The sequence below is a fragment of the Pithys albifrons genome, chromosome 14, assembly GCF_047495875.1.
Source record: "Pithys albifrons albifrons isolate INPA30051 chromosome 14, PitAlb_v1, whole genome shotgun sequence".
Taxonomy (NCBI): domain Eukaryota; kingdom Metazoa; phylum Chordata; class Aves; order Passeriformes; family Thamnophilidae; genus Pithys; species Pithys albifrons.
Genome location: NC_092471.1, coordinates 567,460 through 593,001, shown reverse-complemented (window position 1 = coordinate 593,001; position 25,542 = coordinate 567,460). Strand labels below are relative to the sequence as shown.

Genomic DNA, 25,542 nt, shown 5'->3' with positions numbered 1-25,542 from the left:
CCTGAGGTGTAACTGCATCCAGGGTGGGCAGTGGGCTGTGAAAGTGGCCTCCAGTTCTAGCTGGGTTGACCAGAATTTGTCCATGGGAATACAGGATTGCACAAAGGATCTTGGTGTTGATGTGTGTTCCTATCTGGAAAATGCCAGTAACTGGTTCTGCTTCACCTCCTGCATCTACAGGAAAGAAAGAAAAAGTTTGAGAAGGATGGTGAGAAGTTTTATTCTATGCTGGATCGCCACTTGCATTTGTCTTCCAAAAAGAAGGAATCCCAGTTACAGGAGGTGTGTATGGAGTTTCCTGCAGAGTTGGGTGCAGAAGCAACACCACCAGCTGCTTTAGATTTTACAAACAGGTGTGGAGGGGAAGTTATTCCTTCCAGTAATGTGTTGAAGTCGATAATCAGTTAAATCTACCCAAAGCCTGGATTCTCTGTGTGAGACCAGAAAAATCAAGCTTGCAGTTCTTCTGTATGTGTTGAATGCTGGTGGTGGCTTTATGCCTTGTCACCTTGTTGTCACCCTCATAATGTGGCAGCCAGGGTGGCAGCCAGGGGCACTGGCACAGCTGGGGCCTGGCCACCCTTTCACCTGGGGAACTGCCCTGCCTGAAATAACCAGTTATTCCTTTCACTGGCCTGGTGTTGCCTCACTGCTGGTGCTTTTGGGTGGCTGTGGGGGCAGGCAGAGAAGGGGTGTCCCGTGGTCCTGCCCTGCTGCAGCTCTGGAATTATGTTCCAGGTCACAGATGGAGTCAGGCAAGCATGTGGTGACAGTGGCCTTGTCCCTCCAGGGCTGCAGGTGGAGAAGGAGCTTGTGCTGAAATAACAAATAAGCTTTGGGAAAGCTTTTTCCTTGCAGAGTGGGGTGAGTTTCTGGGTCTGTGAGTGAAAGGGAGCCAGAAATATACAGGCTGAGAAGAATATCCAATGTCCCAGTTCAAACCTGACTGGCCACCTGCAGCTGTTTTTAGTGAGGATGAAGCAACTGGGGGCTGACAGACAAAAGCGAGCCAAATATTGTAAAACTACATCTTAGGTATTTTCTTTTTCCACTGCTCCCTCCTTATTCCAGGCTGACCTTCAGGTGGACAAAGAGAGACACAATTTCTTTGAGTCCTCCCTTGAGTATGTGTACCAGATCCAGGAAGTACAAGAAAGCAAGAAATTCAGCATTGTGGAGCCGGTAGGAGCTTCCTTTTTTCTCAGCCTCGTTGGTTGATGCTCAGTGTGCTGATGTGTTACCTGCTCCCTTCACCTGTCACAACCTGGCCTGCCATGGTCCCAGCCCATGGCTGAGTACAGGGTGGTGGCTCTGCCCAGGTGCCAGGTGTGGTGGAGCGTGGAATTGTGTGGATCTTGTGGATGAGCACTCTCCAGATCTGCTCTGGGTCTCCCCACGGGGTCTTTCATTCTGGGTGTGTTTTATTCAGACAGATGCATGGGTGGTAGCCTGGGCTTTAGGGACACTGTGGTGGATAAGTCATGCCAAGGCTGGCATCACTCCAAAGTTGTAAGGTAAAAATAATTGTAGTTTCTGAAACCCAGCTGTCTGTCCATCCTTCCTCCTGTTAGAAATACAGAAATGCAGTCTGCCCTCTCCCTCGTTGCAGGTGCTGGCATTTCTCCACAGCCTCTTCACTTACAACAACCTGACAGTGGAGCTGACACAGGATTTCCTCCCCTACAAGCAGCAGCTCCAGCTCAGCCTGCAGAACGTGAGTCCCTGCCCAGCTGCAGGACTTTTCCATGTGGCTTCTATTCTCATTTGGATTTGCATGCCTCTGATGGCAAGGCCTTCCCACCCGAGCAGCCTGGCCGTGTCTCCATTGCAGATACAGTTATTTCCTTCTCAGCTCATGTGTGTTTTCCCCATTCCTGCACAGAAGAGTCCTCAGGCCTGTGAGAGTGTTTTCTCTGTCTGGGAGGGGCTATTACTGTCACATCGTTTAACCTGGTCCATAAACAAACCTGAGATTTTCTTCAAGTTTAGTGAGATTGAAATAGTACTTTGAAAAAGCCTCTAACCCTGATCTTAATGGTACTGCCTTACTACAGGTTTGCTACATGCTTTGGTAAGCTCCTCTGCTGGACAAGTGTGCCCATGGGGTAAAATATCCAGGTCCTGTTTCCTTTGTCCTCAGTCTTTCCTGGCTGGCCCTCATTCCCATGGAACAGCCATAAGCTGAGCCAAGCTGGGTTTGCAGATGGCTCATTAATTGGTCCAAGTGGTATTCCATCAAAATGCCTCAATTTTGTACCTTGCATTGATGGGACTTTCCTGCCAAGTAGTGTAGCATGATCCTGTGAGGAATCAACACCTGTCACCTGAACAATGGTGCCAAGAGGAGCTCAGATGCTGCCTCTGCTCCTCCCAGCCCTGAAATGTGCTGAGGTTCTTTCATTCAGGGAGCAAGGGCCCTCCCAGCTGTGCCCCCTCATCACCATCTCCATTCACTGTGTGTCAAACTGTCTCTCTTCATCTCTGAGAGCCCAATGCTTCTCATAGCCAGAGTTTCCATGTGGATTTTTGGAGCGGCTTCCATGTTTTGTATCTTGGGGACCATTTCATTTCTGCCAGAGCACCTCAGCTTTACCTGGGAATATCTGCAGCTCATTCTTTGCTCATGTTCAAATGTGCTTTTATTTATTTCTCTCACCAGACAAGGAATCACTTTTCCAGCACGCGGGAGGAGCTGGAAGATCTGAAGAAGAGGATGAAGGAAGCCCCCCTAACCTGCAAGCTCCCTGGGCAGCCAACTATTGAGGGCTACCTCTACACTCAGGAGAAATGTAATGGCTTTGGGATGCCCCTGGATGTGCTAGGGGGTGTGCAGGCCTGGGCTGCCCTGGCACAGCCCCACTGTGGAATGGGCTCAGCTCCCAAGCCCAGGACAGTCCTGCTGCACCAGATGTCACCTGCCAGGGCAGGGGGTGTTCAGGGTTTCACCCCTGCCAGTCCACGGGGTATCACCTCCTGCCAGTGCCTGAGGTGCCCGAGGTGCCACTGCCTGCATTGCCTGGGGAAGCACTGGCAGCTCCAGCTGGCAGCTTTGTCAGCAGTGGCACGGAGCTTTCTCCAGGTCACACAAGCTGTGTCAGCACGGGGCTAATTGCCCTGCACTCTGATGAGGTGGGATTTGTGACTCCAGAGCCTGGAGCTCTGGCAGACTGTGCCTGGGCTGTTTCATCTGAACAAATCTGGTGTCCTGCCCAGCTCTCTGGCACAGCCTCTGCAGGCAGCTGAGCACAGCTGAGGTGGGAACTGGTGCTGAGTTAAGCTGTTGAGAGCAAAACTTGTGACTATGAGCATAATCAAATTAAATTCAGCCTTCTCCAAACCCTGGCTGCAGCTCTCCCTGGCCATGCAGCAGGAATGCACAGGGGACATGAGTCTGTGCAGAACTGTGGCCTCTGAGACTACAGACAATTTTGTGAGCAGTTCATTTTTAATTATATATACATTTCTATTCATACATATGTTTTATGTCTGTTTATCCTGCTTTTAGAAGAAAACAGACACAGTAACTTTAGATCCCATGGCACGTTCCTGCAGACCAGTGGCTATTTGCTGCCTCTGTTTGTTTCCCTATAGATTGAGTATAAAGACTTGTTCTTCTTGACAACTGCAACTTAAAAGCAAATTACAGAAAAATTACTAGTTGAAGTATTTCCTATAAAGGGGTTCAGGTAAGACAACAGAGAAAAGTGACAATAAATCCAGTGTGATAGAAATAGGAAATTCAGAGCATTTTCAAGCTACTGTTTTCTTTATTACTGGGTTTTCACCAACATGAAAAAATAGTGGTGTATGTGAAACAAGCATTCAGGGCACAGGATCCTGCCAGTGGAGGTCTTGGCTGGGCTTGACCAAACCAGCCTGGCTTGTGTCCAGAGTCCCACAAATGCCCTTTCACCAGCAGCACGTTGGGAGGGCGCTGGAGGGAGTGGCTGCCCTGCACTCCTCTCCTGTTCCTCCTCTCCTCCTCTGCTTCTCCTCCTCCTCTCCTCCTTTTCTCCTCCTCTTCTGTTCCTCTTACTTCTCCTGCTCCTCCTGCTCCTCCTTTCTCTTGCCCATGAAGACACTGGTGAGGGAGGTGTCCGTCCCCACAGAGCTGTCTGTGTCCATCCCCAGAGAAGGGAGGACATGTGGGAAGCACTGGCCATGCCTTGCCAGCTGTGTCCAGCCACAGCCCTGTCCCTGACTCCAGCCTCTCATGTGTTCCACAGGGGCACTGGGCATCTCCTGGGTGAAGTATTACTGCCAGTATGAAAAAGAGGCAAAAACCTTACGGATGACACCCACAGACCAGAAACCTGGAGCTAAGCAAGTGAGTTGTATGTCTGCAAACATTGGCCCAGCTATTGGGTCTCACCTTTCCTCACCCATGGCATCCCTTCCCATGGCAGCTGGTGCAGTGCAGGTGAGCAGCAGCCAACCCCCCTTGGAGCCACTGCTCCAGCCACACTGGCCACGGGCTGGCCCTGAGGCAGCAGCTGTGCACAGGCTCCTGGCCATGGAGCAGAGGACTGGGCTCTGTCCCCTCCCTGCCTTGCCCACCCAGGGCAGTTTGGTGTCACCTGGAAGAGCCACCTCCTCGAGAAGAGGTCTCACACCCCTCTGGCCCTGGGAGCTGAGGCCCAGCAGGGTTTGGCAGAGGGAGTTGGGTCCGTGTGACATGAGCTATACTGGTCAGTGCTGACCCACCAGTTCAGTCTGGGGTGAAGCTCGTGCCTCTCTAGACCAGCTGATGTTGATCCTTCCCCATGCACATGGGCCATGAGCTGCAGCCTGGGCTGCATGAGCCCTCTGGCAGCCACTGAAGTGTCTGAGTGACTCAAGTTACTACAGGAGTTACTGCTTCCAAACACAGCATTTCCCTGCCTCTGCATGTGCTCACAGCACTGGTTTGTGGTTTGAGTTTTGCTCTCAGCACTGATTCTGTGGGCCTGAGACAGTGTTGGGAGTGGAAGGGAGGGCAGCAGTGCAGCTCCAGACTGCACTAAGGCAGGGACTTGGGGAACTGCTGCTTTTCACAAAGTTCTCAGAGTCCAGGAGTTCCCTCAATCCCTCCTCGTGACAGGGGAGGGGTGGGAGGATGGAGCACAGCCAGTGAGTCCCCCTCCCTCCTCTGCCATGGAGCGGGTCCCCGGGGCCTTCCCAGCCCGGTGTGTGCTCCAGTGCATGAGCTCATGGGCTGTTCTTGGCAGTGCTCTGCACATTGCAGCAGGAAAATGGATGTTTTGCAAGTCCTTGGCAGAGACCTGGGCAAAGAAGTGTCCAAACTATTGTCTGGAGAGATTTGTTGTCACCTATGCCATAAGTGTGTCTAATAAGGCCAATTATTGCAGCTAAGGGCTTGGAAATGTAAATTGGTACCTTTGCCACCTCTGGCAGGCTGGTAATGTGTACCAGTGGGTCACAGCTGCCCACACAACTTCACAATTACATTACAAATTGACTGTACTGTGGAGCACAGGGACATGAACAGCCAGAGCCAGGACTGAGCCTACAGTGCTGTGTCTCCAGAGCACACCTGCTCTAGGTGGGGTCAGGAACCGTTCCTTTGCCACGTGGTGTTTGTGTAAAGCCATTTGCACCATCGGTGTTGTGGGTAATTGGTAGTGATGGGACCCAGCTGTGTCAGATCCCAGGGGAGTGTGGCCCTGGCCTGGGCCCCAGGGACTGCCTGGCCAGGTTTGCTGCAGCAGAGCTGCAGAGGCACAGGGGGTGGTGAGTGCTGGGACAGCCAGAATGTTCCGTGGCTGAGCACAGGAAGCCTGGAGCACAGAGCCTCTGAGCCCTGTATTGGTGGTGGCAGGGCCACCTGTGCTCCTGGCACTGCCATCAGACTGTTGGGACATCCGTGGGCAGTGCCATGCTGGGCTGGAGCTGCAGGGGCTGCGGAACCCGAAGTCTGCTCCTGTGTTTCTGTCCTACACCTTGGCTTTTGTGTTCTCTGCCAGGGCACCTTGGACCTGACCCTGAAGTCCTGCGTTAGGAGAAAGACTGACTCGATAGACAAAAGATTTTGTTTTGACATTGAAACTAATGAAAGGTGAGAGGCTTCGCGTTCGGGTGGCCCCAAACCCCGCGGGCCTGCAGCAAATCCCTCTTTGCTGTCTGTTAAAAAGCACTTTTCTTCCTTTCCCTGCCTGTCCCTGCGGGAACTCGCGCAGGTCCGGGACCATCACGCTGCAGGCGCTCTCCGAGGCCAACCGGAGGCTGTGGATGGAGGCGATGGACGGGAAGGAGCCGGTGAGTATTCCCGGCGCTGTCCCGGCTGGAATGTGCTGTCCAGCAGTGTCCCCTGCCGGCGGCTGCGGGGGACACGCGGGGACACGCGGGGACACGGCCCCTGCCCTGCCCCTCGTGTTGCTCTGCTGGCACCTGCCGGGAGCTCGGGATGAGCTCGTGGCCTTGGGCTCCGGGCTGTTCCCTTCCGCAGCTCCCGCTGGGGATTTGGGGTTTCCCCCCTGAATCTCGGGGCGCTCCCGGGCTGTGCCAGCCCGACTGAGGACCGGCCTTTCCCAGCTCCCGTTTGTGCTGCTCACTCCCTGCCCGAGGGGAGGCTCTGTGTGGGGCTGCCCACCGTGCCCCCATGTGCTCCCACCTTTCCGTGCCTGCTGGGGTTCCTTCCTTCAAGTCTCAGCAAAGCTCCGAGCCCTGCAGTCTGCCTGCAGAACAGAGAATTTCTCTGCCAACAGCTGCCCCAAGGAAATGCAGGGTGGCAGCAGAAACTCCTTTTTGTACAGATAATGGGATCTTGCTTAATTGAAATACAAATACCAAATCATGCTGGTGATGTTTTGTTTCTCCCACCCCCATTCCCTCTCCCTTTTTCAGATCTACCACAGTCCCATCACAAAACAGGAAGAAAGTGAGTCACTTCTGTTGCTGTTCTCTGGGTCCGGGAGCTGTCCGGAAGCTGGGCAGGGTTTTCCTTGCACATATTCTCAATTCCTGCCAAACAGCTGTGTCCCCCTGTGTGGCAGCAGTGTCACTTCTGTCCTTGCATCACAGTGTATGGCTCTCAACCCAGATAAGAATGGATTGCAGACAGTAGAAGTTACTGATGCAAATAGATATTTTTATTTAGCCAGGAGTAGTGGGATGTGAGGTTCAATTTACACCTTCCAACCCCAACTGCATGACGGGAAAGAGCTTCAACTGCAGATTTTGCTCTGGAAGAGATTAATCAAGTCCTTATCAGGCATGATTCACATGTGGCAGGACCTGATTGACACTGCTGTCATTAAAGACAGGGGATAGGGAGCAGTGCTGCAACTCGAAATAAATTTGAGGGGAATAGGAGAACATACAGGACATCCTTCCTGCTTGTCAGGATGTGCAGCATGCTGGTGTTTTCCTGGAGGGATGTGCGGGGTGTGGGCTCAGGTGTGACCATGTCTGTGAGTGGGGGCACTGCAGCTTGGGCTGCCAAGAGGGGCTGGGGCTGGAGCTGGAAGTGTCCCAGGGGTGCTCGGGCAGCTAACTCAGCTTCCTTGTCCAAAACAGTGGAGCTCAACGAGGTCGGCTTCAAGTTTGTTCGGAAATGCATCAACGCAGTGGAGACAAAAGGTGAGGAGCTTGCCCTGGCACTGGGAGCTGCTGCCAGCCTGGCCCTGCTCTCTGTGGGCTCAAATCACCTTGTGCAGTACCAGTGTTTGTTAGTGACTGACATGGGACTTTGGCTTTCAGCTGAAGAATGCATGTTCTTCAGGAGCAGAAATCCTGAATGGTCTGGACCGTCATCGTATCAAATTCAGTTGGGATTGAACTTCCCCCTTTATGCTGTTTTCCCTCCTGGTTTTCTCAGTTCTGGCTCTGAGCACTCCCACTGTTGGGCAGCAGGAGAGCAGCTTTGGCAGCCCGTGCCAGGGGCCAGGCAGAGCTGAGGAGGGTGCAGAGTTGCTCAACCCCAGTCTGTGGAGCAGCAGGATGAAAGCAGGTGGAGAGGTGGCAGCTCATCCTCTGGGCTGTCCCATGTCACCCAGCCTGCACCAGTGAATATCCAGTAATCTTTGCCAGAGTGGCCTAGAGGACAGGGATCAATCCCTCAGAACTGCTGGATGTCCAGGCTGCTGCAGGGAATGGTGCCTGCGTTCATCCCTAGAACCTCTGGGGCTGTGACAGCCAAGGCTCACTGACATGAGGAGCAATGGGGTGACAATGACCCTGCTCACAGAGCCAGGAAAGACAGAGGCTCTGCCTGTCCCAGCACTGGCAAGTGTTCTCAGAATCTACTTCAATGTGTTTGTCTTCTCTCGGGGTCTGAGCAAATTCATGTTAAAGCAGCACCCCCCAGAAATGGCATGTTTGGGCTGATGTGTCCCACACACTGGATGACCTTGATGTGGTCCCAGCAGTGCTGGTGGCCACGGCTGCCAGGGGCGAGCATAGCCCCTGCCCGCAGAGCCCTGGTGTGTGTGGGACAGAGCCTGACAGTATTTCCACTAGGTGGGGCTTTTGGACTTCCAACCAGCACAAGGACCTTGGGTGACTGTCCTGGCTTTCTCCTCTTAGGAATCACTACTGAGGGGGTGTACCGGACTGTTGGCAGCAATATCCAGGTGCAGAAGCTGCTGAATGCCTTTTTTGGTAAGAATTATTCCATGCAATTACACTGTCCCGGTTTTGAATTGTTTGGGAGGGACAGAGGGAGTTGGGTACCACAGTAAGAAATGTCCAGCATGAGTTTTGGTCCCTGTGGCCCCCTGAGGCACATTTTCCCCTTCTTTCCTGGGCTTTTTCACCTTCTTTCCTATATCCTGGTGAGCCAGACTGGGATATCGCAGGAAGCTGGACTGGGATAACGCAGTGAACTGGTCTGGGGAGGTGGCCTCTGCAGGGAGGCCTCCATCCTGCTGTAAGGTTTTTCCCTGGAAGGATGGGGTCACCTTGCTGTGTGCAGTGTGTAGGTTATGGAGTCAATGCACACATTCAGAAGTCAGTGGATGGGTTCCTGCTCTGAGCCTTCTTGTGACTGGGTCTGTCACACAAACGTGGCAACTGGAAACAGTCTTTATAGGAGACTCCCCCGACAGGTTGTGGGGCTCAGCAGCTCTGCTGTGTGCCAGGATAGGTGCTCCCAGGCTGGGACCTGGCTGAGGCCATCATGCCCCTGGCCCCACGGTCACCTGTGAGCCCCGTGAGTGAGCCTCAGGCTCACCCCAGCTCAGGCATCTGATAGTGCAGCATTCAAAGCCTCTGGCTGTTGTTTCCTGTTGCTTCTACTTTGGATGTTGTTTATTAAAGTGCTGGTTTGTGCTGGCATCTGGCTGTGCCTGATTCTCAGGAGCTGTGGCTTGGGGCAGCTGCCTGGCTCCACTCGTCTGTGACTCATTGCTGAGCCTCAGGTTTTATTGCTGCTTGATTCTCACCCTCCCTGTGAGCAGCTCTGTGGTTTTCTCCTCCAAACCACACCAGTGAGTGGCTTTTTGTTTTGTTTATCGGCATGGCCTGGATCACCACTTGCCACCCCACTGGGTACAAATGCATGATGAAAAGTCCAACACCACAGAAATAACTGCTGCAGCAGGATTTCAACCTCACCTGCTCTAAGGAGTTAGGTTTTTTTTTGTCTCTAGTCCTATTTATTCTTAAAAATAAATCCTACTGTCTGTTTGTTCAGTCTAGCTGCCCCCCATCCTACAACCACATTCTTCACTTCATGGCAGCACAGACATGATGTGGTTGTTCAGTGAGGGTGGGCAGGAGCAAACTGTGCTTTCACACTGCTGGGCCTCCCCTGAGCTCCTTCCTCTCTGTGCAGTGAGAGGGAATCCTTCCATCAGGGGAGCAAAGGAGGGATTGGAGCTGACACTCAGATTACTGTGGATGTTGGAAAGTTTGCCTTGGGCCTGTTGAAATGTGTTATTTCTGCCAGTGTTGGTAAAAAGCAAACTATAGAGAACATGCCCTCACTGCTTTTTTAGCACTGCTTAAATTTTGCCTTCTGCTTCCCCCTTTGTGCCTCATTAGCACTGATCCCCAGCCTCCAAAATCCTGAGGCTGGTGCTGTTGTTCTACTTCTGTTCTACTTTTGCCAGCCATGGGAATCAGAAGCCTTGTTTGTGTGCTGCTGTGGCATCGAGTGCCTCAAGGGGAGCCCCCCCCAGAGCAGACTATTTATAAACAACCTCTAAATGAACCTTATTTTAAAGCCATTTTGTTCTTCCTCCAGATCCGAAATGCCCTGGGGATGTGGATCTCCAGAGTGGAGACTGGGACATCAAGACCATTACCAGCTCACTGAAGTTCTATCTCAGGTAGCACTGCAGGTCTCCCCTGCCCTGAGGGGGCAAAGGAATCTGGGGCTAATTCAGGTGAAAAGTGGAATGATCTGCCAGATGTTCACATCTGGCTATTGGAAGGGGCAGAGTCACCAAGGCCTGGGGAAGAGGAATGGATTTTGATAAGTGTGGGTGTCCCTATGCCATAGGGAGAGCTGTTTGAGTGATACCACCTGAGGGGGGAGATGCCACTGTGGTGGCACTGAGGGTGAGCCAGTTTCAATCCGAGATTGGCCACGAGCGGGTCGCACTGCCCTGCAGAGCTCAAGTTTTCTTTCTGTTTGTTGCAGGAACCTGTCTGAGCCTGTCATGACATACAAGCTCCACAAAGAGCTGGTCCTGGCTGCCAGTAAGTGCCACAGCTGCCCCTGTGATGGTCCCAGGCCTTGCCCTCCCAAGACAGGGTCCACCAAACTCACTTGGCAGAGCTCTGCCAGCCCAACTCCACGGTGTCCATCTGCTTCCCCTGTACACAGAGCAGTGACCCTCCTTTCCAAGTGGTTACCTGTGCAGGGGAGGTGATTTTTCCTTCTTGTCTTTGCTGCTACAGTGCCTTTCCCTTTAACAGGGTTTCATGTTATCAGAGGGTCTGGAGAGCCAGGGAATATCTCTCACCTGAGAGCAGCACAACAATACCACAAGAATTATTGCCCCATAGCACTGATGTATTTATTTAAAAACTCATGAGGGAATGGGATGTGGTGTTGCCACACAGATAAGCAGGGCCTTCCTTTAGGTCATGGAATTCCTCCTGGGATGTTGAAGTGTCTACCAGTACCTGGAAGACATTTCTCTGCTGCAGCTCTTGGGATTGAGCCACAGCCAGGAGTAACAGAAGTCAGCCAAGAAGCACAGGTGTATTGTCAGGGCCTCACATGTGCCGGGCTGGCCCATCCTTGGCTGTCCCCTCACCATGGCCATTGCAGATAGTCCACAACAGTCACAAACTGGCTGCATTCCCAGACTGTTTTGGGAGCCAGTGTCCTGTGAGGGAGACAGAGGGATGCAGGAAGCTGGTCATTGCCCTCAGCATGGAAATGTGTGGCGTTAGAGCGTCCCTCACCCCCCTGTGCCTTCTGGAAGTCAAGGGGAGAGTGGGAGAGCACCCACCTCTCCTCCATGTGGCTATCTGGAGAATGAATAACATCCATTCTTTCTTGGAAAGGGAAGTGTTCCAGCACCTGCTGATGGTCCTCAATAAAGCCCAGAATTTATTAGTTTCAGAGCTGGTTAAGTCCAGGACCCTAATCTGGGCAGGACCCTGATCCCTTCCCTGCCCTCCCTCAGAAACTTGCACCACTGAGCTTCCCAGCCACCCAGATCCCAAACCATTCTTCTTTACCCTGAATATTTTATTGTTTCTGGATTATTTATGCTTCTGTGAGATTGACCTCTTTGGGTCAGGGACTCTTTTTTTTTTTTGCCTGCAGGGTATTTTATGTGTTGTTCAGTCTCAGAGCTCTCTGGGCTGATAGGACACTCAGAGAGAGGCCATGTGCTCCCAGGTGTGTGAGGTTAGGGGGCAAAGGGGAGGCCCTGCCCATGGCCAGCCTCTTCCAGAGTGCAACTCTGAGCTCCCTTTCAAGCACCATTTCTTATTCTTTCCACTTCATGTTGTTTCTCACAGTGCTCACCCTGTTGCTGTGAAGTCTCACTTCCCTCTGCTCCCTCTTGCTCCCACGCTGCATAGAGAACAGATCCCACTGGTTTCTTTTGGCTTTATCTTTCCCTGCTGTATTTGCTTTAAAAGTGGTGGGCACAAACTCTTGTTCATGTTACTGCTTTCCAGAGTCTGAGAACCTGGATTACAGGCTGGGAGCCATCCATGCACTCGTCTACAAACTGCCTGACAAGAACAGGGAGATGTTAGAGCTCCTCATCCAGCACCTTGTCAAGTAAGCAGATGTTTTCCTCTAAAACCAAAAAAAAGGGAAATAATGGAATCAGCAGAATGAGCCATTTTTGGGGCTTAAGTTTGCAAAATTGTATCCACGACAGTCCCCTTGGGAATTTCCACATGGGCTGCACAAAGGAGGTGACTATCCTTGCTGCATGAAGTGATGCTTCTCTTTCTGATTGTCCCTTTCACCCTACTCTGACACCCACAGAGCAGGAAATTATTTTAAAATTAAAATACCCTCTTGAGAGCAGGGCTGCAATGTCAGCTGTCACTCCAGGTAACAGGAGCCCAAGGTCTGGGGTTTGGGAATGGCTGTGGGGCCCGTGCCCATGGGCTGAATGTAGAGTTTTGGTTTTATCTCCAGCTTTGTGGGTCAATGTCCTGAGCCCTTGGAGCAGCAGGAAGACCTGAGCCAGACTCTGGCACAGGCATGTGGCAGTGGGTGCTTGGTGGCACTGAGCAGTGCTGCTGCCACCTGCTCCACCTGTGAGCCACTGAAAGAGCCTGTTACTGCTGACCATGGCACCAGCATTGCACTGGGAATGGGGGTTTTCTGCCTCCTTATCACTCCAAATTCAAAGACCCACTGGGCAGGGGCAATGGTTTGTGATGCCAGGGATTGCTTTGAAGCAGCTGTTTTCAAACCTGGACTGTTTCCATCAGCAGGGTTGACCTGGCACTGTCATTCTGACACCTGAAGGGGAGTGTCATGCCCTGATGCCATGATCCCTCTTTGGGGTGAGGAGGGCTGTTTGGGGGACCCTACCTGCATGTCACTTACAGCCGTTCAGGCATCTGTGTGTCTGGTTTTAGGAACCTTTCTGTGTGTCAGGCCAAGCAAGTGCCTGGTGTGCAGCCCCATGAGGCTGGTGCTGTGCTTGTGGTGACAGAGTTTACTCCTTGAAATGTTTACTCTTAAATTCTATTCACTGTCCCCCTTGTGCTGACAGAACCCTCTAAGGCCAGAGCTGTGGGGCAAACCCAGAGTTCATCATGCATCAGCACCAGTTTCTCCTCAGGTCCAGTTCTGGCTGAGGCAGTGCCCACCTGCATGGTTTGTATTGCAGCCAACACCTGGGGCTGCCCCACAGGCTCCATCCTCCTGCAGAGCTGGGGGACTGCTGGGCAGGCAGAGCTCTGCCCTGTGGAACTCTGGTGTCTCAGAGAGCAGATGCTGTGCAGAGATTTATTTGAAACCACCAAAGTGTGCTCCCTACCTTTGTTCCTCTTTCTTTAGAGAGAAGGAAAATTAAAGCCAGAAGTCAATTCTGGATTAATAGGATATCGGATTTAAATGATTCTTTGTTGAGTCCTTTTGTGTATGTGTTGTGCAGATGACTTTTGATGGCAGAGTTAAAGAGGAGCTGGCAGTGGGACAGAATCAAACACACTGTCAGCATGTTGCTCTCCTCAGCATCTGTCCAAGCCAAACATGCGTGTCAGAGCTAGAACCATGTTTGTCTCTGCTGGGAAACAAGTTCTCCTGAAACACAATGAAGAAAATTGAATTTATGATTATTACTGTATCCTGGGGTTTTGTTGTTTATGTTAAAATCTGTTTGGAAAAGCGCAAACCAAACCCTGTTCCTCCTTCCCCCACTCTCTGCAGTGTCTGCGAGCACAGCCGGGAGAACCTGATGTCACCGTCCAACATGGGGGTGATCTTTGGGCCCACCCTCATGCGAGCACAGGAGGACACCGTGGCAGCAATGATGAACATCAAGTTCCAAAACATTGTGGTCGAGATCCTGATTGAGCACTTTGGGAAGGTATGGGGCAGCCCTCCCACCTCCGAGCTGTTCCAGCTGCTCCTGCAAACTGTTGCTGTGGCAACGTGGCAGCCTCTGGCTCCTGGAGTCTCCCTGGGCTGGGTTTGTATAACACACTGCTCTGAAAGGCTTCAGGAGGAAACAAAGAGCAGCAGGTGTGTTCCTCACTGTTGCCTTTGGCTGGTCCCAGAGCAAACACCGAGTCTGGACTTTTTTGCTTCTTCTTTTTAAATAAGGGGAATCTTTATTGAAAACCCCCTGTTGTACAGCTGGACATGACAGGTCCTCGCACTTTCCTTTGCTAGAGGGGGCAAGGCCAGAGCAGAACTGGTTTTAATGAGCACAGTCCAAGATGAGACGCTACACAACTGTTAAAACAGGGGAAAAGACCTAGAGCAGACAAGTATATTGAATGTTGATGAAAGTAATTCAGCCTTGGGTGTGATCTGTTCAGATCTGGGTGTGGGAACAGTGTGGGGATGGTGTGGGAGGAGCTGCTCCCTGGAGTTGGGGAGTCTGGGGAGCTTCTGCCTGGGGTAGAATGGTTGGAGGAGGCTGCAACTGGTGCTCAGGCCATGGTGCTGGGCCATGCCCTGCATAGGATGGTGAGCCCTGCAGAGCCTCCAGCCCCATCTGCCTCCCATGGACCCGTGCTGGGTGTTTCAGCCTGAGCATCACCCATGTGCCCAGCCAGGGTCCAGCTGCTGGGGTGGTGCTGTAGATCCACACACAGACAGGAGCTTTGTCATGTGGAGTTCTGTCTGTGGAGAGCAGAATGTGCTGCTGTCTCTGCCCACACTCTGCTGCCGGCGATACCCGATACCAGCTCGGAGGTGTTCGGGTGGCTGAGGCACAGCAAGAGCTGTGTGCTAATACTTAAAGTCTCAGCAGTGTTTGCATCCCCGGCAGCACATCCCAAGCTGGGCGCAGTTTGCTTCCCTGGTAACAGCCCCAGGTTCCAAGGAGTGGGTTTGGTTCTTCAGCTTTTCATAGCAGCATACACAGTGTCCAAACTTCTCATGCCTTAGGGGGCAGAGAAGGTGTGGAGCCATCCAGTCAGGGATGCTGTTTGCTGAGGGGGCTGAGGCAGCTCCCAGCAATAGGGCAGCACAGGGGCAGGGGCAAAGCTCCCTTTGGGAAAGGAAGAAGTGGCTGAAGCTGAAACAGCAAGGTTCTTGCAACAGGAGATGTGCAGCCAGAGAGACCAGGTGGGAGCCAGATGTGAGAGTGGGACCAGATGTGGGTGTGAGAGTTGGCTGTAGTGCCAAGGATTGAAACCAGAGAAATGGGATGAAAGAGCTCAGAGACACTTCTGAGTATCCACACCAAAAGCTCATGGAAATACAAGGCTGTTCCTTTTTAGGTCTCTGTGGAGGTTTTTAATAAGTTCCCGCAGAAAAACAGGGTCTGGTTTGTGTCTGGTGTCTCACCTGTCTCGCTCCAGAGCTGAGGCTCTGTCCTCCCCCCACAGAACCCACAGTGCAGGCTGAGTCACCACATCATTACTCTGCCACCTCCGAGAGCGGGGGTGGCACCTTTGATTAAGCCACAGGTCCCTTTGCTTGCTTTTAATTTCTCCAGCAATAAGGTTAAGTTAGTCACATTTGTTAGACTGAGCTTGTAAGTTCAGTGTTGGAGTTGAGAGTGTCTTCAGCTCACACATGAGCAAACAGCTCGGATAAGTCTGGAGGAAAAGGGGATGTGGGTTATATGGTGCAATGGGAAGATTCTGAGGACAAAGTAACTATGAAGTCTTTGTGGGTAATATTACTGTTTCCACAGCTTGTGTTTCAGTGCCGTGGTTAAATTAAATAGGTTGATTGTTCTGGAACCATCTTCTTTCATATACAAACCTCCTTAAGGTGAGGGTCTGTCAATATCTTTGTACTTTCAGGTTGTTTAACTGGGATTTTCATTTGGAAGCAAAGCAGAGGCTACACTCATGTCTTAAATAGTTGTTTGTTGTGGCTTAACTTGGGTTTCAGATGTTGAAAAACATCCTGTGAAAACAGCATTCTGTGGCACCTGTATGAGCATCCATGGGGAACTTAACACTACTTTAAAAACCAGGATTAGATTCTGGTCAGGATATAGGAATGAGGTTTATATTTCAAAAACATTGCCCCCCTGCAGGCAATACATTACTGTTCTAATAATACACAAGGTGCTGCTATTAACTCACGGGCTGCTGTGTCAGAGCAAGTCCCTCTAAATCCAGGCAGGGAGAGCACTCCAGTCCTTCTGGACTGGGGAACATGCCCTGCCCCTGCCACAAGTGGAGCCCTGTGGGCACTGAGCCAGCACATGCTCTGTACCACTAAACCCTGAGTGGTTTGGGTTTTTTTTCCCAGAGAGGATGTGTGTTCTTCCTCACTGGTCATGTTCCAGAACTGCCTGGATGCAATACTGTGCTGTTTGCTCTAGAAGAACCTGCCTGAGCAGCAAGGATGGACCAGCTGACCCACTGTGGTCCCTTCTGGCCTGAACCATTCTGTGATTCTGTGTTGCTCCTCCTCCTCTCATGCAGAGGTGGGCAGGCTGTCAGGAGCAAAGCCAGGTCCCAGCTCATGGATTATCCCGAGCCAGCCTGCCCATGGGATGTGGGGAGCACAGCCACCACCACTGCTTGATGGGACCAAGAGGTTAAACTAGGGACATGCTTTCCTCCCCCATCCCCATCTTGGCCTGCCAGTCCTGCTCTTTGGCTGGGAGAAGAAGGAATACACTTTTGGTTTGAATTACCAAAATGGGGCACTTAATCAAAGCAAAATGTTACATTACTTCATGTTAAGATTTTTCTGGGTGACGCAATAAAGTTGTTTTTTGTATCAAAGTGTGGCCCAGTGTGCCAGAGGAGCTGGCACAGCTCCCATCCTCTGGGCTGGAGCTGGCAAGGGAGCAGCTCCACACCTCCCAGGACAGACAGCACAGCCTCTGGGCTTGGCAGCTCAGGCCACCCCTCCACAATAGCTCAGGCTTCAAAGCCTGATACAACTTCAATGAACATCCCTGGGAAGAACACAGGAGCAGCTGCTTTGGGCCTCAACACAGTGTGTCTGCTATTCAAATGGAATGCATTTTCTGCTCTTAAAAAAAGCCCTGACATAAATAGGAACCTCTCAAACCACAACCAAACAGGTGCCAAATGACCAGTGAGAAAAGGAAATAAAACTCCTCAGCAGCATTGTTTTTATGGCAGTATTTCATCCCAGGTAATTTCCTGGTGCCACACACTTCATTGTAAGCCAAGAGCTGAAGGGTTTTAGTGTTAGACCTGAAACAATGCCAGGTTGGTTTGGGGGATTGCATCACCTCACCGGTGGGAATTTTGATGTTCTCCAGGAGCTGTCAGCTCCAAAGCCTCCCTCATCTGCTCCAGAATTTCCATCTACAGATTGTGATTTGTGATCTTGCTGTTTGAGAGGCATAGGGATGGTGTTGTGGTGGGGATGTTGGTGATGGGGACAGTGTCATGGTGAGGATGCTGTTGGTAGTGAGGACAGTATTAGTGATGGGGACATTGCTGGTTGTGTCCACTGTCACCCCCTGTACTGGGCAGGGGCACCTGTGGGAGGTGAGGCAGCAGCCTGTGTCACCTGTGTCACCTGAATGTGTCTCCCTTTGCAGATCTACTCTGGCCCCCCAGAGGACACCTCGGCCCCACCAGTGCCCCCACCCAGGGTGGCTGCCCGGCGGCACAAACCCATCACCATCTCCAAACGCCCCCTGAGGGAAAGACCTGTCTTCTTTGGTGCTTCTCTGGAGGAAAGTGGAGGTCAGTGTAGCTGTTCTCTGATGCCTTACCTGCCTCTCACCACTCCTGCTTCCTGTAACACCTCTCCAGGAGCAATGGAGGAAAGAGCAGCAGGGCTGCACTTCCTCGCCCCTGGACATGGCAGGCAGTGAGAGCTGTTCAGAGAGAAAGGAAAGCAAAACACACACACGTGTGGGTTGCATCATGTCACAAGTCAGATTCTGTGGGATTTGGGGTTTTCTGCTACCTGCTGCATTCTCCATTAGCTAAACTAAGGCTGGTTCTTGCACAGGAGAGGCCCAGAGGAGAGGTTTTGTGACTTCAGAGGCAAAGGGAACAGCACGGGGCGTCTGTGGGATGGGAGCCAGGTGGCTCTTCAGGGCTGGCTCAGCCACTGGTGGTTCACACTCAGAGCAAGAAGCAGAAGCAGTTTTTCAGGACCCAGTGGTAGTGTTTTCTAGATCAGGTTCAACTCTGCTGTTAAATCCAGCTGACTGTAAGGAAATGCCTATACCATGATGTTGAATGGCACATCAATTTAAAATCATGTTTCTACACACAATTTGCTCTAATTGTCACTGAAAGCTATGCCCTTATCCCATCATTACCAAAGAGGTGGCAAGTCTCTTTCTCTATTACCATTTTCAAGGCTTTGATGATGTTTTAGTCATAAAGTGTACCATAAAGTGTACTCCAAATGCACTTTATGACACTGGAAAAACATGATTGATTCACATTGCTCTTTAAAACCCTCATCACGCAGTTGGGGCCAGCTTTGCACCTGAATGCTGAGCTGAGCTGAGCAGAAGCGTTACAGGGAGCAGCTTCATAGCAGAGCTCCTGGGCCTGCAGCACAGCAGGAGGGGTGGGACGAAGGGGTTTTGGTGAGACACGAAGCATGGCGCACACCTAACCCCCAGCCCTGTGCCCTTGGCCCACAGCAGACCAGCTCAGCCAGACCCCCAATGGCAGTGGCACCGAGGCCCCCAGGCCCCTGCAGCGCAGCCGCCCGCCCATGCCCCGGCCTGGCACCGAGGACCAGGGCCGAGCCCCCGCCGAGGGCAGGCTGGGGCCCAGGCTGCAGGACACAGTGGCAAAGCCACCGGCCAACGGCGTGGTGACCAGCCCGGCCCTGAGGACGGCCACGCTGCAGGCCAGGAGACCTGCCCCCCGGCCAGGCATCGGCACCAGGGACGGTGAGTGGGCACGGGGGGCCCGGCAGAGCCAGGCAGGAGTGCCCTGCTCCCAGGGAAAGCCCGAGCTTGGCTGGATTTTGGGGGAGAAAAGCAGCTGAGGAGAGGACAAGTAGTGCTGCTGTCGGGGATAAAAGCTCGAAGAAGCAGCAGCCACAGGGATCACCAGTCTGTGCTGTTCCTCTCCCTTTGCAAAGCAGCACTGCAAGGGGTTGGTTAGGAACACTTGTCATTCCCAGGCAGTGTCAGCTTCACGGGCAGCAACTCCACTGAGTTTGTCCTCACAGGTCCAGCACCAGCCTGTTCCCAGAGCCTGGAAGGCTGTGCTGGGGCAGGAAACATTGGAGCTGCCTTTCCCTGGATTCTGTCCCTCCCTTCTGCTGGTTGGCCACTGTCAGTGAGGGGGTGGTGGGGCAGACAGACAGAACTAAACCCCCTGGCCTGTTCAGTGCCTCTTCATAAGAATCTGGCCTCTGCCAAAGCTTCCTGCTCAGTGCTTGTGCTCTCCATCCCGCAGGCGACTGTGACGGTGTCCCTAAGCCGCGTTCCCATGGTGATAAGCCCGTGATAATGCGTCCTCCTGTGAGACCTCCAGATCCACCATGCAGGACTCCTGTCCCTTCAAAGCTGGAGCAGAGGCCGGATCTGATAGTGGGGACAGCAGAGGAGATGCCCTCATCTGTGTAAGCACAGACTGCGGTGGGTGCGGTGCCAGCAGGGGCTACCAGGGGCTTGGGGAGTGTGAGCAGGAACAAGGTCAGCCTGGGCAGCAGGAGTGGGAGTTGGTGACACCTGCCAGGAATTTTGGAAGAGTAGGAACAGAAATGCCCACTTGGTTTCCAGGGCCAGGGACGTGCAGTGGCTGGAGCCCATGGACATCCCCTCGGCACCAGTGTGGGTATGGGTGCCAGTGTTGGAAAGCTGAGCAGAGGGCATGGCCTCCCTGCCTGGTCCCAGCTAACCTCTGCAATGAGACACTTCCAGGGACACAATAAGATCCAGCTTGGATCTGCTTAAGGAAACTGAATGGATTTCAGCTTCATCCTCGTATTTCTTTCCACTTTTAGAGAGACAGAAACCCTGCTGACTTCAGTGGGAATTAAACAAAAGGAAAACCAGTGCCATAAGTGTCAGCTCCATGCCCCTGGGCCAGGCCGTGGCTCTCCTGAACTGCCTGGGAGAACTGTTCCTGTAAGCACAGGCGTGAGCACATAAACACTGCAGGAGAGGCCATGAAGGGCATGGATGCAGGTTTATAACCCAGCACATGGGACTATAGGCATGGAAATAATGACTGGATGTGGCACTTAGTACAGTGATTTAGTTGCCATGATGGTGTTTGGTCAAAGGTTGGACTTGATGATCTTGGAGGTCTTTCCCAACCCAGATGGTTCCATAGTTCTGTAAGCAGCCCAGCCAAAGTGCTGGCAGGTGCTGTGAGGGCAGAGGGTGCAGAGCAGGTGGCAGAGGAGCCCAGCTGTGCCTTGGCACAAGAGCTGCCCTTTGAAGGGGATCTCTGCAGTTCTGCCAATGCTGTGGCTCTTTCCCCTGGCACAGAGCAGATCTAATTAGCAAATGATCAGATCACTGGAGTGATCTCTCCTGTTCTCTTTGCAGGGTGGCCTCTAGGACCAAGTTCTTTGAGACAGCTTCCCGAAGAACAGGCAGGTAAGGCTGGCATGGGGAAGGTGGCACTGGATAGCAGCAGCCCTGCAGCACAGGGTGTTCCCTCTGAGGCAGAGCCAGCACAGCCACTCTAAGCCCCAGCCCAGCCCCAGCCTGGCTTGTGTCATACTCGTGGGCAGCAGATGGGGCTCAGCTAAAACACTGAAACTAAGCAAAGAGCACAAAGTGTAAAATGTGAATCCAGATACAGACTTGATATATTAAAGCTGCCAAGTGATACACATCCCTATGGATCCCTTTTGCCATGTGTGTGGATGTACACAGCATAGTGCCCATTGTACCTGGGCTTTGTGGAGAGATCAGATCATGGGCCAGGTGAGGAGGGGAGGCCTGGTTAGGTCTCAGCAGCTGCTCAGAGTGTGTGGCTGGTCCAACACGGGGGGAGTGTGGGCAGGGAGGTAGGGGGTGATGGGCAGACAGTGTAGGCACCAAAGCCCTCAGCTCTGAGTGCCAGCAGGTGCCATTTGTGATAATATCTGCCCAAATAAGCTCCAGCTTCCCATTCTGAAAGGCCACCAACCTCTGCCCAAGAGCAAGCAGGTTTGTGAGTGAGTCTGAGAACTGGTGCTGGCAGGGAGATCATTTGTTGTACTGCAAAGCACACCCCTCCCTGCCTGTTACCAGCTGGTGGAGCCGAGTCAGAGCTTGCTCCTTGCATTCATTTTTTCTCTATTCTTTTATTTCCTTCCATCCAGTTCTTCATCACCACAAGGCAGGATCCCAAGTGATGAGAGCTGAGGCTAAAGGTATGTGTTTATGACAAAAAATCAAATAATAAACCAAAAGCATCCATGTAACACAAATTCAGCATTTATGGAGTGGTGGGAATCCTGTGGTTGCGGCATTGCTGATGGATTTGTGCTGCTGCAGAGCACAGAGCTTGTTTTCTTCTTTCAGGCTTTGTAAGCACCTTGGCCCAGCTGGACCCAGGAGACTTTCTGTGTTTGTGACCCAGGAGTCACAACTGAGCCTTGCCAGCCCCAGTGACCTGGAGAGCAGCCTTCCTACTGGATGATCATTTCCGAGCCACAAGTGGCCCAAGAAATTAGAAGAGAGAGACCACGATGGAGGGCAGACCCTGCCCACATGTCTGTGTTAAACTCTTCCCAGCCCTCCCACCTCTCCTTCCTGCAGGCTTGTGGCAGTGCCTGTGTGTTCCTGTGCAGGTGCTGGCAGCATGGTCAGGGCTGGGGGACACCGACCAGCTGTGGAAGGGACAGCAGAGCCACCATTTACCTGCTCACTTTTGGGAAATACACCTTGAGAAGGGGACCTTGGACAGCGCAGGGGTTGAGTCCTCGTGTGTCAGGACACAGCAGCTGTGGTGGGGGTTGGCCCCCCTTACCCTGAGAAGGCCCTTCCTCTGTGCTGGTGGCCCTCACTTGGTGAGCTGTGCTGTGGTTGCAGTGTGTGGGGCAGCTGCCTGTGCTGAGCACTGTGCTCAACTCTGCAGGACAACTCCTCATCCCCTCCCGGGCATCAGCACTGCCCTGCCCTGGAAGACTGTGCCAGCAGTCATGGCTGGGCCAGGGGCTTGGCCTGAGCGAGGCTGCAGTCCTGCCTGGAGCTGGATCTCTGGCAGCACCTTTAGGTCAGCAGCCTCTGAGGGTGCAGCTGAGGGAAGGGGCCAGCAGGTGCTCCTCCTGCTTCTCCTGCATGAGCTACACTTCCACCAGGTCTGCTTCCCACACACCCACCAAAAATCTCTGTGCTGGAGTGGTTCTGGTGGGCCAGCACAGAGCTGCTGAGGATCTGAAACTCGCTGAATGTGGGTCAAACCCACCATGTTTTTCTAAGAGCTGCCCAGTTTCTTGTTCACTTGTTTATTGATTTTCAGTCCGAGACGCCTGGTCTGTCCCTCAGAAATGGTCCTGTGGGTGATGCCCATTGGCCCAGGAGGTGTCTCTGCAGGACCACCCTGTGCACCCCCATGGCAGGAGAGGCTTTTCTGCAGCTGCTGCTGCCGCTGGGGCGCAGCTCTGGGGCTGGGCACAGCCGTGAGCAGCTTCCCTGATTCCTCTGCCAGCCCAAAGGTAACTTCCCCCTTTTATGACAATTTTCCTTAGGTGCTGGGAGCATTCCATAAACGTGGCCAGACATTCCAGCAGCTGCATCCCTGGGTGCTCCGTCCCTGGAGCGCGCTGTGTCCCGCCCGGTGCGGGTTTGCCAGGGGGATGCTGCTGCCACCCTTCCTTTGCCTCACGGTGATCTCCTGTCTGTTATTGCTGAGTGTCACACACATCGCGTGTCCGTGGTGCTGCTCCCTGCCCCAGCTGCTCCCTCCCTTGGATCTGGTACATGAAAGGCTTTGAAACCAAACCAGCCCTGTGCTGTGGCAGCTCAGGCTGTGCCACAGGCACCAGTGGCACCTCGGGCTGTCTGGGCCCCTCCTGCTGCAGCCCCTTGCTGGCAGTTCCAGCAGAGATGTCTTGGAGCGAGTAGGATGGAGCTGAAGTCAGAGGGAGCTGCTCTGCCCAGCCCAGCAGCAGGACCACCCGCCCACAGCACCACCAGCCCTGACCCTGCAGCGCTCTCAGCCCCTCCTGAGGTGACTGTCCCAGGGGTGGCAGCTCCCCACACGCAAGGGTGGCACTGCCCATCTGCCTTCCCTGCTCGGGGTCGTTCAGGACCCCTTGAGCCTGTCAATTTAGGAAGCTGCCAGGGCTCTGCTGCCACAGGTGGCTCTGAGGGGACACTCCCAGTACCCTGCAGGAGCGGGGACTGTCACATCCCCCTGCTGCTCACACACACTGCCTGGCACAGAGCCCTGGGACAGAGAGGGGCTCCACGGGCAGGGGGAGTCTGAGGGCAGTTGCGTTTCAGTCTGACTGTGAGCAGCGAGGGGGAAGCAGCTTCTTGCAGACATATTTCAGTGTTCTTCTAAAGTCCTTTGTTGCTTGTGTGTCTGGGCTGGTTTTTCCTCCTCTGAATGTGGGACCAGCGGTGGAGTGGTGGGGGTTGGGGGTGAGAGGAGCTCGTGGGCCCAATCCCCACTGCTGTGGGCACAGTCTCTGCTCCTGTGGGCACAGTCCCCACTGCTGTGGGCACAGTCCCTGTTGCTGTGGGCACAGTCCCCGCTGCTGTGGGCACAGTCCCCGCTGCTGTGGGCACAGTCCCTGCTCCTGTGGGCACAGTCCCTGCTCCTGTGGGCACAGTCCCTGTTGCTGTGGGCACAGTCCCTGTTGCTGTGGGCACCAGTCCCTGCTCCTGTGGGCACAGTCCCTGCTCCTGTGGGCACAGTCCCCGCTGCTGTGGGCACAGTCCCTGTTGCTGTGGGCACAGTCCCCATTGCTGTGGGCACCAGTCCCTGCTCCTGTGGGCACAGTCCCTGTTGCTGTGGGCACCAGTCCCTGCTCCTGTGGGCACAGTCCCCGCTGCTGTGGGCACAGTCCCTGTTGCTGTGGGCACCAGTCCCTGCTGCTGTGGGCACAGTCCCCATTGCTGTGGGCACAGTCCCTGCTCCTGTGGGCACAGTCCCCGCTCCTGTGGGCACAGTCCCCGCTGCTGTGGGCACAGTCCCTGTTGCTGTGGGCACAGTCCCTGCTCCTGTGGGCACAGTCCCTGCTCCTGTGGGCACAGTCCCCGCTGCTGTGGGCACAGTCCCTGTTGCTGTGGGCACAGTCCCTGTTGCTGTGGGCACAGTCCCTGCTCCTGTGGGCACAGTCCCTGCTCCTGTGGGCACAGTCCCCGCTCCTGTGGGCACAGTTCCTGTTGCTGTGGGCACAGTCCCTGTTGCTGTGGGCACAGTCCCTGCTCCTGTGGGCACAGTTCCTGTTGCTGTGGGCACAGTCCCTGTTGCTGTGGGCACAGTCCCCATTGCTGTGGGCACAGTCCCTGCTCCTGTGGGCACAGTTCCTGCTGCCAGTGCCCCGGGAGTGACAGCTGGAGACTCAGGATTGCCCCGTGCAGTGCAGCAGCCCGCCGGCATCAGCCCTGGGGCTGTTTTTGTGTGTACAAGTGTAGGCTACTGCAAGTGTTTATAAAGTTTCCATGAAGTCAAACAGAGCTGTCCCAGTGTGTCTTGTTCCTCTTTTTCCAGTGCCCAGTGCTGCCCCTGCTGCTGCCCCCTGTGTGGGCAGGTTGGGTGTGGGGTCCTGGCCCCTGCCCCAGGGAAGCTGGTCAGGGCTGTGCCACAGCCCCACTTTGTGTTTGCTGTCTCCAAACAGGTTTCTGTGTTTTCTGAAGCTGTCCTGCAGAGTCTGAACATTCTCGTGCTGTCACAGTGCCAGGACAGTGTCCTGTGCTGTGGGTCACTGAGGCTCTGGGTTTGCCATGACCAGCACCAGCTTCTTTCCATCTATCCAGCACCTTCTTCCTCTCCTCATGTCTGTTTTTCCACCCCTTTTGACTGACATTGTGCACCAGTGTTTGCTTTGCTTCCCCAGCGAGCCCTCTCAGGAGAGAACAGTTTTCTCTGTGTGAAACAGGCACCTTGCAGCTCACTCTGGAGCCTGGATTTCTGGAGAAGCCTGACAAGGTGAGCACGCAGGAGGGTGCCAGAGCAGGAGGCTGTTCCTGGAGACAGGGGCAGCTGAGCTGCCATGGGGGTCCCCAGCTGGAGGAGGGGAGCGTTGCCACCCACACCCTGCTCATGGCCAGTCGCTGTTCTCGGATCCTCCTTAGCTGTTCTGTACCAGCCTGGCCCTCGCCCAAGGGCTCTGGTGGGCAGCACGAGGCCAGGTTTGCTGGCTCAGAGGGCTGTGCCTGCCCTGGCTCTGGGCCTGAGTGACCAGAGCGCTCCTGGGAAGGGCACAGATGCAATTCACCCAGAGCAGCAGCTTCAGGTTTTTCTTGTTTTTTCCGGCTCTGAAAAGTTTTCTTCTGGAGCTGTCACTTTTCCAGGGCTGGATGTCTTCAAAACAGCAGCATTTGTGGGGTACTAAACTGTTTTCTTTCACCATTAGCACTTGTATTAAGTGGTCACAAACTGGAACTAGAACGAAGGCAC

The 25,542-nt window shown here is 53.6% G+C and overlaps 1 protein-coding gene across 2 annotated transcripts in view; it reads left to right on the top strand.

Annotated features, from left to right (window-relative positions):
• Positions 1 to 24,599, top strand: part of OPHN1 (oligophrenin 1) — a 50,759-nt gene extending 26,160 nt beyond the window's left edge. Inside the window, exons 5-24 of one of the 2 annotated variants that reach the window (XM_071569215.1) lie at positions 181 to 282; positions 1,072 to 1,182; positions 1,610 to 1,714; positions 2,660 to 2,789; positions 4,227 to 4,327; positions 5,964 to 6,055; positions 6,177 to 6,255; positions 6,844 to 6,877; positions 7,516 to 7,578; positions 8,524 to 8,598; positions 10,184 to 10,268; positions 10,583 to 10,641; positions 12,082 to 12,187; positions 13,802 to 13,961; positions 17,589 to 17,736; positions 18,660 to 18,911; positions 19,426 to 19,591; positions 20,526 to 20,576; positions 21,290 to 21,340; positions 21,492 to 24,599. In XM_071569215.1, the coding sequence (XP_071425316.1) occupies positions 181 to 282; positions 1,072 to 1,182; positions 1,610 to 1,714; positions 2,660 to 2,789; positions 4,227 to 4,327; positions 5,964 to 6,055; positions 6,177 to 6,255; positions 6,844 to 6,877; positions 7,516 to 7,578; positions 8,524 to 8,598; positions 10,184 to 10,268; positions 10,583 to 10,641; positions 12,082 to 12,187; positions 13,802 to 13,961; positions 17,589 to 17,736; positions 18,660 to 18,911; positions 19,426 to 19,591; positions 20,526 to 20,576; positions 21,290 to 21,332 (1,962 nt within the window). In that variant the 3' untranslated portion in view covers positions 21,333 to 21,340; positions 21,492 to 24,599. Of the gene's footprint in view, positions 1 to 180; positions 283 to 1,071; positions 1,183 to 1,609; positions 1,715 to 2,659; positions 2,790 to 4,226; positions 4,328 to 5,963; positions 6,056 to 6,176; positions 6,256 to 6,843; positions 6,878 to 7,515; positions 7,579 to 8,523; positions 8,599 to 10,183; positions 10,269 to 10,582; positions 10,642 to 12,081; positions 12,188 to 13,801; positions 13,962 to 17,588; positions 17,737 to 18,656; positions 18,912 to 19,425; positions 19,592 to 20,525; positions 20,577 to 21,289; positions 21,341 to 21,491 lie in introns of both variants that reach the window. The other variant, XM_071569214.1, reaches the window with a different exon arrangement.
• Positions 24,600 to 25,542: the final 943 nt, after the last annotated feature.